Source organism: Cricetulus griseus, chromosome 3, assembly GCF_003668045.3.
Source record: "Cricetulus griseus strain 17A/GY chromosome 3, alternate assembly CriGri-PICRH-1.0, whole genome shotgun sequence".
NCBI classification, from domain to species: domain Eukaryota; kingdom Metazoa; phylum Chordata; class Mammalia; order Rodentia; family Cricetidae; genus Cricetulus; species Cricetulus griseus.
This window is the reverse complement of record NC_048596.1, coordinates 63,711,474-63,723,973: the sequence shown is the minus strand read 5'-3', so window position 1 is coordinate 63,723,973 and position 12,500 is coordinate 63,711,474. Positions and strand designations below refer to the sequence as shown.

General features: G+C 47.2%; 1 protein-coding gene across 15 annotated transcripts in view; it reads right to left on the bottom strand.

The window, feature by feature from the left end:
* Window positions 1-12,500, bottom strand: part of Ebf3 (EBF transcription factor 3) — a 117,171-nt gene that overhangs the window by 16,551 nt on the left and 88,120 nt on the right. For all 15 annotated transcript variants that reach the window (XM_035442139.1, XM_027409084.2, XM_035442137.1 and 12 more), the window contains exon 10: window positions 12,424-12,500. This exon is cut by the window's right edge and continues 50 nt beyond it. In XM_035442139.1, the coding sequence (XP_035298030.1) occupies window positions 12,424-12,500 (77 nt within the window). The remainder of the gene's footprint in view (window positions 1-12,423) is intronic.

The following is a 12,500-nucleotide window of genomic DNA, read 5'->3' as shown; positions in this document are numbered from 1 at the left end:
CAAATTAATATTGTAAAATGAAGATCAATACATGGACAGGGCCAAATCAATAGTGGCTAAATTATTGCTGCATTTTCCTCCTCATTCAAGATGAGTTGTGTTTTCCTCTCAAAGTCAATACTTCGCAGCTTTTCTCATTAATTTCTCAATAAATTTGGCAATGAATTTCAATCACAGAACTCGGCAGGGTGAGCCAGGCATTGTGGTGTGCATGGGAAACACAAAGGCCACGCGGTTGCTGCATCACTCACTGGGGTGCTGGCCTGGCCAAGGGACAAACAGGAAAGACATAAGGTCACCCTTCTGTGCCTGGAGGCCAACTCCAAATTTGATGTCTCCCTTGAGTGGCTTGGGCTTGTCTGGTGTCAGCTCTGGGCCATTATGGGGGTGCATTCCCTATGCCAGGCCCAACTAGGGTCGGCCTCAGTTTCCCATCTGTTCCTACAGGCCTAGCATGCTCCATCAGCATGTCTCTTGGAATGAGAAAAGTGCCACAGTTGACTTCTAATTGGAATCTGGAGCCTCCCTGCTCACACAGGGAATACTGTTCTGGTATTCATACAGGCAGCCCAACCGGGCCTCCTGCACAGGGACCCCTTTCCATTCACCACTGCCTGGCAGCGGATGGCAGCATTATGATGTGACACCAAATGCAGAAAAGGGGGCAGCCCATCTTCCTTGTTACCAAAATAATACCCTTGCTAACAACTATTGGACTGCATTCAAACACTTTTGTTTACATACCTCAAAGAATACGTTGGATTGTGGCTTTGCATAGGCATGGGGGAACTACACCAAGCCCAGCCCTGCAGCTAACGAAAACCCAGGCCCTGGAGCCCGAGCTCTCATCACCACACCTGTCCATCTCAGAATGGTCCAGCACAGATACACACCAGATAAAGATATAATATCTGCCTATCCCTGGTGTACCACCCCCCACTCCTCATGGCTGTCCTGGCATTTTACCCAGGTCTCTAGGTAGAGAAAGTATATCCAAAAGGGGACAGCAATGAATGAAAACCACTCTCAGCATCATGCAACCACTACAAGTTCCCATATGTCACCCCCTGATTCAGGAAAGCAAGTTCCCTGTGTCCTCATCCTCCATGTTTGGAGGAGGGAGGCCCTAAAAACCAAGCAGAAAACACACTCTGTGGAGGGCTAGTGATAATGATAATAAATATACACACTTAAAACCAGCAGAAAAAAATCTCCATGCAGTGGGAAGCTGCAGACAAAGCTCAGGGAGCCAGCTCTCCTGGGCTGCAGGTGCTCAGGCCATGGCTTAAAGCAAAGGTCTCTCCTGGGGGGGGTGAGTGGCCCTGCTCCCCTGGGCTTCTGAAAACCCCTACTTCTTTTAAAGACCCTATGCCACACCCCTGCCTTGTTCAGAGCAGTGCCTATAGTTGGTGCTTAAAGGTGCTAAGGTATGGTGGCCAGGCTTCTGGAAGACACCAATCTACATGATAAAGCTATCAAGCACCTCTAAATTTGAGGCACAAAATGAACATGCCATTTGTCTTATATCCTTGTAGCCTTTTCCCTAATATCTACATGTCCATCAACCTGTAAGCATATAAGTAGATGTGGTACATCCATACAATGGAATACTACTCAGGCATGTAAAGAAATGTCATCCTGACATATGCCACAGTGGAAGCTAGGAACATCATACGCTAAATGAAAGAAGTCAGCCCCAAAGGCCATATATTGTATGATACGCTTTTGACAAACAACCAGACTAGGCAAATCTACAGGGGTGAGGATTAGACCAGGAGCTGCCAAATCTAGGGATGGGACGAAGAAATCGAATGTGGAACAGAGTGACAGTTCCTGCAGGATAAAATCATTGGGTTAGACTAAGGGTTGTACAACCCTGTGCATATAAAGAACCTTTTGCTTTTAGGTTCTAGGCTTCTGCTGACTGTCTTGGTTGGCAAACTACACCCAAAGAATCATCAAAGCAGATGTGAAGTCTTCAGTATTGGCATTCCTGTGCTGTTGGTGGCACTATTCACATTAGCCAAGATATAGAACCAGCCTAGATGTCGTCAGCAGTAGAGGTAAGGAAGAAACATATACACACTATGGAGTCTTACACATAAAAAATGGATTTGCAGGAAAATGGAAGGAACAGGAGATCATCATGTTAAGTAAAATAAGCCAGACCCAGATGAACATTGAACGTTTTTCTTCAGAGGCAAAATTTAGATTTTTTTTTAAGTAGAAGGGAGACTCTGAGGGGGTAGAAAGGATCTAAAGAGAGGCGGGGAGGAACAGGAGGTGGTGATGAGGAAAGAAAAACAAAACATCTCATGTTATAAATGTCCTAATGGAACCCATTAGCGTACATGCTAACTGCAGGTAGGGGAATGGTAGCAAAGGCTTTAATCTGGGTCCACCTGTGCTAAGGAAAACGTCCTTCTGCATGTGACTTGGATGTAGTACAGGTGTTTCTAGAGAGAGAAAGCACAGATCCATGCTGTCTGAGGAAGGGAGAACCCAGCTTTGGGCTGGGGCACCCCCCACTTATGATTTCCCAATATAATCTACCTTCCAGTCTTCCCAGGGGCATCTTAATTCTGAGTGTTTCAGGCTGATACAGAACGAAAGACCTATTTGGAGGCAAAGCCTTTAAACATTGCCAGGATTAAAATAAGGGCTGGAGTCCTCAAAAGCACAGACCTTGCGCATAGCAGGCTGCCCCTTACATGTGTAATGTAAAGCAGCCCTGATGACCGGGTGTGATGCTGCATGCCTGTGATCCCAGCTCTCAGGAGGCAGAGGCAGGACGATTAGGAATTCAAAGCCAACCTGGGCTACATAGTGGGATTTTTAAAAAGACATGAAAATAGGAGGGGGTCTAGTTGAGAAAAAAATGGCTTTCACTTGGAAGGGGTAATGAAAAAAGAAAATAGAGTATGAAAATGACTAAAAGGATATAATATACAAGATGAAATTGTCCAAGAATTAGAAGGGGGAGGGAAAGAGGAAGGAAGGAAAGAAGGAAGGAAGGGAGGGAGGGAGGGAGGGAGGGAGGGAGAGGGAAGAAGAAGGAAGGAAGGAAGGAGGGGAAGAAGGATGGAGGGGGAAAGGGAAGGGGAGGAGAAGAAAAGGGAAGGAAGGGGAGGGAAGGAGAAGGGGGAGGAGAAGGAAGAGGGAAAGGAAGGAAGAGGGAGGGATGGAGGAGGGGGAGGGAAGGTGTGAGGAAAGTCAGTCAAGCTCTCCTTTCATACATATTGGAGATGACAAGTTGTCTTGCAACCTGAGGAGGTAGGTCTTCACCTACCCTCTTCATAGATTCTCATGCCCTCCACTTTCTCCCTGGCCACCCAAGAGAGAGTCACATTCTTCTTGGAAATCCTCCACAGCCTTGCTGAGCACTTATGGTGCAACCTCCAGGGCCATTTCCAGAGAAAATGCCACAGCTCTGCCACCTGCAAGTTCTCAGGGAGCCGTATCTGTCCCCTGAACACAGGACTTGAGAGCACTGTCTGCACTAAGGCTGTTTTTATTAACTGCTCTCTACACCTGTTTCTTTCCCACAAGACTTAGTCAATAGGGTTGTAGCAATGTTCACACTGGATGTCTGTCATGAGCCATGTAGATCCCAGGCAGGCTTCTGGGATGAAGACAAGAGTCACTGCGCTTGGCAAGTACTCACTGCTGAGCAGTCAAGATGTGTTTCCCCCTCACTTAGACACCCACATCCTTGAACATCTAAAGAATTACTGATTTTCCTTCCCAAGAATCACCCACCATGCCCTACTGAAACCCCAGCCTAGATATACATGAGATAAACACTGACCCCAGAAGGCAAATCCCAAATCTCAAAGACCTGTGCTTCACCACCACCACGCTGTGTTTAAACTGAGACACCACCCTCCCCTTGGTGACCGTATCAATAATCTGGCTTTTCCAAGCCCCTAGTTGAGGAGCAGAGAGGGAGAAGGTGCATCATCCATGGGTGGCTTCAGGACCCAGTTTCTCTAATGATGCCATGACAAAGACTAAACAGAACCTGGGGTCCTGTTCAAGGCAGAGTGCTAGCACAGTGGGCACAGAATTCCCGGAAGGCTAGGAGCCCTGTGAGGCTGTGGCCTCTGCTGACTGTAGGCTGTTCTCACTAACAAGTAGCAAGCTAAGTTCATTTGGGGAATGACTGCTGTTTCCACCCACAGGAAGCGCATAAGGACATTCTTCAGTCTTTGGCTTAGGATATACCACAGCTGGATGACAAGAGCACACACAGCAGCCACCTGCCACAGCCATGAACACACTACAGGAGCCTGGACCCTTGATGTGTGTGCCCCTGAGTGCTAACAGGCTTAAGCTTCTATAAAGGATATTGTGTTGGGAGTACTGTCATCAAAGGGAAAACACTGAGGGGTAAGTGATGAATGGCTATTACTCACACATCGGGGTGTCTACACTGACATGGAGCCAAGATGTTGGCCAGGGCCAAGGAACAAAGGGCATAGCACTTCCCCACCCCATGGAGGCCAAAGGAGACATGCCAGTCAGAGATAAAGAAGAGAGGATGAAAAGATGGAATAGAACTCTAAAAGAACCCCCAAATCTAACCTCATAGCCTTCCAAACTTTCAACTTCTCTGTGGCCACAGGATGCCTAGAGGGGCAGATCTGGGCCTACGAAGTCTCTGAGATCTTAGGGCTCCCTTGCCTAGCAATAGGGTTTTCATATGTGGACTAATAAGAAGCGATGTTTCAGCAAAGAGTGAGGACTAGAGAGAAAGAAAATGGGCCTCGGGATAAAGCTGTGGCTTTACAACAAAACAAAACAAACAACAACAACAAAAACTGTCCTCATGGAGTTTGTGTTTTAAATGGTCACAGGGTCTCTACTGCACCTTCAACAGATATGCATCGTTCCATCAGCCATGCCTGTAAACCCAAATTATCCCCTCTGCTCATCAGGGCACCAAGAAACTTTGCAGTTTTCCAGGGTCAACAGTCCACACCACAGACTTCCATTTTGTTGTTGAATTAAAAATCACCCAACGGGAAGAAAGTTGGATCCTGGTAACTCTCTACAGCAAAATTTAAAAGCCCAGTAGTCAAGCAGCAATTCTTTGAATGTATATTTTTCCCATGCTGTTTTTGCATCCCAAGTCTGAGTCCACTCCATTGGGTATGGACAAGACTGAAAAACTTGTAGAAATATAAGCTTTTTGTGGAGACACACAGGGACCTCAGTCCCAAGACCCAGCCTGCACAGAAAATCCCAGAGTAAAACACTCTCCCACGATATTCTCCTCATGCCCCACACACCATGCATGTGGGAATGGACTGTGTGGGAGGCAGCTCAGGCACAAGGCTATGAGTCAAAGAAGTGAGGAGTGGCCATGCTCTTTGTCCTCATCAGAAGGCCAATGGGCAGTTTATTTCACCTTCCCAGTCATAGCAGAACCATCACTGCTTTTTAAGGTTCTCTGCCAAGATGTTTACTCTGCGGACCTACCATCTTACCTTAGACCTTATTCCATTGCTCTGCCTGTTCTTCACTTGGCCACCCTTCAATGTGTTGTGCATTTAAATGGCCACTAGTTCACATCCCACCACCCCCAGTGTCTGTCCAAGGGTGTTTTCAGACATGGATCTTTCCCAGCCAGAACTGGAAATAAAAGTCCCCTTCCAGCACGTCCAGGGAGGTATGGTAAGAGACAGGGACCCTGCCTGTGTCAAAGAAAGAGAGTCAAGCCTGTCTCTACCATCCACATCTTGCCTATCCTAAGTGAAACCAATGACCCTTTTGTCCTTTGGGTAAGACGAATAGCCATCTCCTCGAAGCCACATCTTGTCAGGTGGGCTGAGAAGTCAATACCTTCACCTTGGTATGGAAACTTTGTGATTTATCAGTCCGTCTCCCCTCTTGGGTTCACGCAGCCCCAACATACATAGCCAATCGGGCACATGGAACAGACCTGGTCACAGCCAGTTGGAAAGCAACCAAAGCCCCTGTGATGACAGACAAATGTGTCTTCTTAGCAACAGCACAAAAACACTTGACTTGTACTAATAACAAAAAGGCCACGCTGGTCACCGTGGGTCTAAAGACGAAGCACCCTGTCACCAGCCTGGTTGGGAAATTAGCAAATAATGTTCTTTTCCTTGATAAATGGGTGACAGCTCCGTCTCACCAATCATTTTTAACATTTTGATGCATGCCTATGATCCCACTGGAGGGGCAGAAAAGTTTACTGGCCCTCAATTTTCACATGATGAATGGAACTCTCTAAATGTGCGATTTCTGTATGAGGTATAGTTCATTTTAAGCAATTCTGGTAAATGGGTGTCACTGATTAGGACAAATTGTCTACTTGTGCTGTGCCTCATTCTCCTGCCCTCCTTTGAGACAGGAAAGAGGAGACCGCAGGGACAGGGAGCCTTCACATAACCCTCTTTAAAGGGATACGCTCTCCAGCCGTACCCCCAGCACCCACTTGGCATGCAGCAGCTTCACTGACGGTGGCTCGGGTAGTGCCGTGTGCCACCCAAGGGAGGTCACCAGGTGAATGCTACCTCCTAGCCTGAGGCTCTACCTAGGGGACTCAGCCACAGCCTTCAGTCTCCACTCCCAGGGATGCTTACCAGCTAGTCCTTAGGGAAAAACAAAAACAAAAGCTACCACCCTCTGCCATCCATGCTTAACAAATGACAAAAAGCAAGAGTAGGGTGAGGAAGATGGAGTCGTTTGAGTCATGGGATAGTTGGATAAAATTTCAAATTTGAGAGCCTAAAGATGGCCTGAGCTGACAGCACAGCCCCATGCTACCCTTCAAGATTAGTAACTTGACATAAGAGCCATTGTATTCAAGGGTATCCATTACCAGGGGATGACTGGGTGTAAAGAGAACACAGACTTCCTGAAATACCTGAGAACTGGTAACTGTGATAGGTATGATCACAGAACACCCATTAGAGACAGGAAGTGTGTGTGTGCCATTGGCTGCCTTGGCAAGGGAGGATGGAATCACTGATGATTTGAGTCAAGATCCCCACATTCTGGGAGCCAGCAGGACAGAACGAGTACCAGGATTGTGCACATTGGTGGCTCAACTTTGGGCTGAAACAATTGGGTAGTTTGTCAGTGTAGCAGAGTGCAAATGATATGAATTTGTGGGTGGCAATTTAAAATCATTTGTTCTACAGATACAAGTGATTTGTTGGTAGGACCACAGGCCTGGGAGAGAGGAAACTGGAGCTGTCTAGCTGTGGTGAAGGGTGTTTGGATTCCATGGTGTAGACAGAACCATGCCTAAATATTCACAAGCAACCTTTCCATGTGTCAGAAACACAAGGGCTTTCCCAGGGAAGGGGAAATGTCATGGAAGGTGGAAGTCAGCCAGGGGACTCAGCGGGAAACTGTCTCCAGACAGGTGCAGGGTAGAACTGACACCCCTCAATATGCAGCCGGTTTTAAGGCACAAACCTGACCTCTATTTGAAAAGACAAACCTAGAAACAATATGAGAAAGAACACAAACTGCTTGCAATTCCTGGCCAAGGGATGGTCTCCCAAGCCTAACAGCAAATGCACACACATCTTGATGAAAATGTTCCCATCCAATGAATGCATCACAGACCTGGGGCCCTTCCAGGTATCCACCGCGCGTCCACTTTACATGTGTCTATGCTGCCTGCCAACATCTTGTTGAGTGTCTGTGCTCAGTCTGTTACTGGCGACATGTTGACTCCCAGTAATTTGTGATAATTTCTTTAATTGAGCAAAAAAGAACTCTCTAAAAGGAAGGTGGGTCAATCAAACTTCAGGGCAAGAGGTCAACAGAAAAAGCCCCCAAGTCCCATTCCTGGAGTCTTGTGAACTAGGCTTACACCCAAGTCACACCAGCAGCCTCCACTCTTTTGTTAATCAGGAAACCTTCTGCCAAATGTCTGTTTTAAGGAAACACACACACACACACACACACACACACCATACACTTCACACTTGAAAACAGGTCTGCAAAAGGAGTTCATGAGGACATAATCTCAATTAGAAGCATACAAATTCCAAGCCTACTTAATCAGGTAATGCCATAACATTTCTATTCTAATTAAAAAATAATTTCTTTTATTACTCTTAACAATTTGGTGTGTTTGCACCAGTAAAATGATGAAAGCAAAAGCTGCTTGATTTTCCTGTATGGTGAGTTCCTCAGGTAGGCGATTCCAGGACTGTTTTAATTATTATTAAACAAGTCAATGGTATGCTATTAGACAAATATTAAAACAAGCATTGCACTTGGTTATTAATTTGAACTATTCGCTTTTAAATGCAGCAAATATCTCATTAATTTAATTTTAGGTGCCCACCAGTTTATATTGCATTTTACAGTCTAAAGGCAATTTACTATTAACTGGCAATTACATACACAGTGATTGTTAATTCTGCTCCTAAGTGCTAGCCGCTTGAAAATTGTTCTCTCTCTCTAATTTCTGACCTTCTTACAGCAGGGGTGAGGCTCGCTGGGAATACAGAGAACTCCTATGGAAGAGCTGGACATGTCATTTGTGGCTCATTCTTTTAATTCACCGTGCTAATCAACTGAACCGCCACAGCCTCCCAAGGTAATTGTGACTTGAGAGGGACTGTGAACAGCAGCCAAGGGGCTGGATGGATGGGGCCTGGCCAGTCTTCCCCTTCCGGGGGCAGAGGCTGAGCACGACCACTCTGGGTTGACTAATAGGGTCTGGTTTTGAAAAATCTGGTGTTTCTCAGGTCACTGTAAACAGCTCATTTAGACCTCTGCCAAGTCCCTCCCAGGCTCTGGCAGGCTGGTGGCAACCCCTCCTCCAAGCCCAGGTTCATTATCCAGTGGCCCTGCGGCCCCACAGCTGGCCTCATGCCGGGAAGGTTAAATGTGAAGGTGTCCCAGCAGCCTCCGGGGCCTGGGCACACTGATGGGAACCAGATGCCCAGGGGACGGCGCCCATGTTGTAACATCCAGAGGGGCTGGCTCAGTTTTCATTGGGGAGAGTGAGTCCCTGTGATTACCTCATTGTCCCCATCAATTTCAGGGCAATGCAAATCAGACAGAAGCTTCCAGGCCAGACAGGTTATGACCCCACCTTTCCTCAGCTCCCTGAGAATATAGAGTCTTGTATACCTTACACACATGTGAAATGTATATTCCTGGTAATCCGGTAATGATCCCACACACACACACACACACACACACACACACACACACACACACACACACACACACACACACACACACACACAGCTAGGAAGGGCTGAGCTTATATAGCCTCACATCAAATGCCTACACATGGGAAAGCAGGAAATCCCCAACCCCAGCGAGGCAGGACTTGAGTCTTAGGGGCTAACAAGTCCAGTCAGCTTGAAAGTCGTCTCAAGACTACTTTCTCAAGTCTCAAGTGAGTCTCAAGAAAGGCTTGTGTGGCTCTAACAAGCTCTGGAGCCATCACTTTCCTTTGGGAGGCAATGGACACTGGTCAAGGGGGGCGTTCCACCTGGCCAGAGAGCAAGGAGCTTCAGAGAGAGTGCCCTTCCCACCTACCCAGGAAAGCCATGGGGCTGCTACCATATGCCCCTTGCCAGCCAATGACAAGCAGCTCCTCCTACCCTGCACACCTGTATTTGTTCACAAGTGTTCAAACCAGGGCCTATCTGCAGGCAAAGGAGGGAAAGCAGGACCCGGACCTCTCTTGCCATCAAAGTGCTTGTGGAAAAAAAAAAAGGCCCCCACTTCTAAAAGCAGCTGTCTTCAACACTCAAACAAAAAGCCCAAGGATACAAAGACTCAGGGAAGGACTTGCCTAGCGCAGCCCCCAAATAATGCAGCAGGACCTCATAACAATCAAACTTGAGAACAAGGAAGACATGCATGGGAGGAGCAGACCAGGCTTGCCCACAGTGGACACAGGGTCACATGCTGCTCATGTGGTCACCAGCCAAGCCAGGCCACATGAGCATCAGAGGAACTCACTCTGTACACCCATCCCTGACATGTCTCCCACAGCTTGGCGTCAGTATAAGAGTAAGTGCAAATCATCTCTGCACCTAAGGGACTTGAGACATGAACAGGGGTCCATGGACCCCAGCCAAAGTCCAAAATGTCAGTAGCTCTCCACAGCTGGTACTATTTACTAAGTGTCCTCTGTATGTCAGACACTTTGAGTTGTCCTTGATCCTTGCCAAAACCCCATGAGGAAAAGAGGAGAGAAAATTGAACGCAGAGGAGTTCAAGTTCACATGGTCCCACAGCCAGCACCCTGGGGCATTGAGCTGTCTAGCCAAATATCCTAGGTCTTTGCCTAGGGCCTGCTGCCTCTATAGCCTGAAGTTCCTGGCTAGAGACTCATACAAGGGTGATACCCACACCAACAGCTGCCTTGAGGAGGTATATTGAATGTGGGGGTTGGGGACGGGTGGCTGTAGCTCATTCACACACATGACCCCAAGGCAAAGGTGCTGGGGATGTCCAACCAGGCCCAAGACAGGATTCCAACTTCTCACCTTCCCAGGAACTGGGCATCCAATGTGGGTGTCCTTCGCTGAGCAGCAAGGACACTTATTGGAAGGAGTATGCTGGTGTTCCTGAATTGACTATGGGTTAATATGAAATATTGTACATTGAAAATGTCTTAAGATGAATGTGAATTCAAGACATTTAATGCACTGAACTTCATCTCTGAACACAGCCTACCATCACTTTGTGCAGAGCACTTACAGAAACTATCCAGTGTGAAGCCCATTTGATAATACAGTGTAGAACTGCATGTTTATTGAATGCTATACTGAAAGCAAACAAACAAACAAACAAACAAACATACTGGTGACTATGAGGTGAGCACATCTTCCCTCTACCAAAAACGTCAGAAATAAGCAGAAGTGTTGTAATTTGGGGGACTACCTGCACAGTTTTTTAAAAATGTCCTAATCTTTATCATTTTTTGACACATTTTTTTAATGCACTGGGAGCTTCAAAATCGAGAGGAACTGCTCTCTCTCTCTCTTGACGTCTAAACTTTACAGGAGGCCAAGAATATACAGAAGTGCAAAGTGGATGGCACATCAACTTGTTTCTATGTCCACTCCCCTGTATCCTTCAGTTCTAAGGATCCTGGTGCCCCACATGGACCAGTTATGGGTGCTGGCTATCAGGAGCTGGATGCCTCTAGGGTAAGGATCGAAGCCCAGCCTTGAGTCCCGGTAGGCCTATTGAGGAGCAGGGAGTCTGTATATTGCCACTTTGCTCCTTCAGTACTTCCTAAAAAGGGAAAGAAGTTGTCACTTCCACAATCTCCAGGAACCTCAATGTGGAAGGAAGGGCCTCAGAACCCTCCATGTAACCTGTCTGCTGGACAGAACAGAGGGCAGCACCCAGTGGGATGCCAGCTCAGCCCCAGGACACCTACAGGTGGTAGAAGAGTGGTCAAGTCCAGAGCTCTAAGCCCTACCTGCACAGTTTTTTAAAAATGTCCTAATCTTTATCATTTTTTGACACATTTTTTTTTAATGCATTGGGAGCTTCAAAATCGAGAGGAACTGCTCTCTCTCTCTTTTGACGTCTAAACTTTACAGTGGAAGTCACCCCATCACTGCACATCTGCAAATAATCAACAAACATCCATCCCTTCTTCCACCTTCGCAGGGCTTCAGCAGGTGTTGTCTTACATCAAAATCATTCCTCGTGCTTTAAAGCTTGTGGAACTGACTGAGAGTAAAAGCCAAAATGTAGACATGTCTTCCTTAAGGTGAAGTTTATTTGTGGCACTTCTCCATGGTAATCTCAAGCAAATCATGTCAATTAAACACTTGTGTGAGCAAAGCAGCATATAAATACCTATGATATACCACTTATGGGCAGTCACACGGGCCACCCATTCTGCCCACTAGGGCTTGGGCTATGTACTTACTACATAAATACTCTCTGGAATGCAGGTCATCCCTGTAAGCAACAGCACCCTGCAGGGGCTAAGATCCCAAGCTCCAGCAAAGAGGCCTGGCTTCCACCGGAAGCCTAGGTATGTAACAGGCTATGATTTCTGCTTCCCAGTCACAGCTCAAGCAACTGAAAAGCAGTGATGAGCCTGATTGACAAGCGGGTGGGCACAAGGCCTTGCATGCAGCTAGGCATGAGGCAGCCACTCCCTGGGAAGCTGGAAGCTGCTGCAGTTACCAAGAACGCTCCCTCTATGCAGCACTTTGCTCTGCTGGTAAGAGGCAAAGGCCTTCACATGGGTGGAAATTCCAAGGTCGTACTGTTGTATCTGTCCAGCCATCATGAGTTGTCTTGGATGCAAATGGAGATGTGCACCTGATAAAATTCACTTGAACATCCGCATGGGGTCCCTGAACACCCACCCCATGAGGCTCCCACTGAGAAGGAGCTCCCACCACTGTCCCACAGAGGCTGGAGCTGTATACTCACCAGTGTAGACAAAGCGCCCAGGAGCACCTTTGCAGAACTGCTTAGACTTGTAGGAGAGGGTGACTTCAACAACTCCA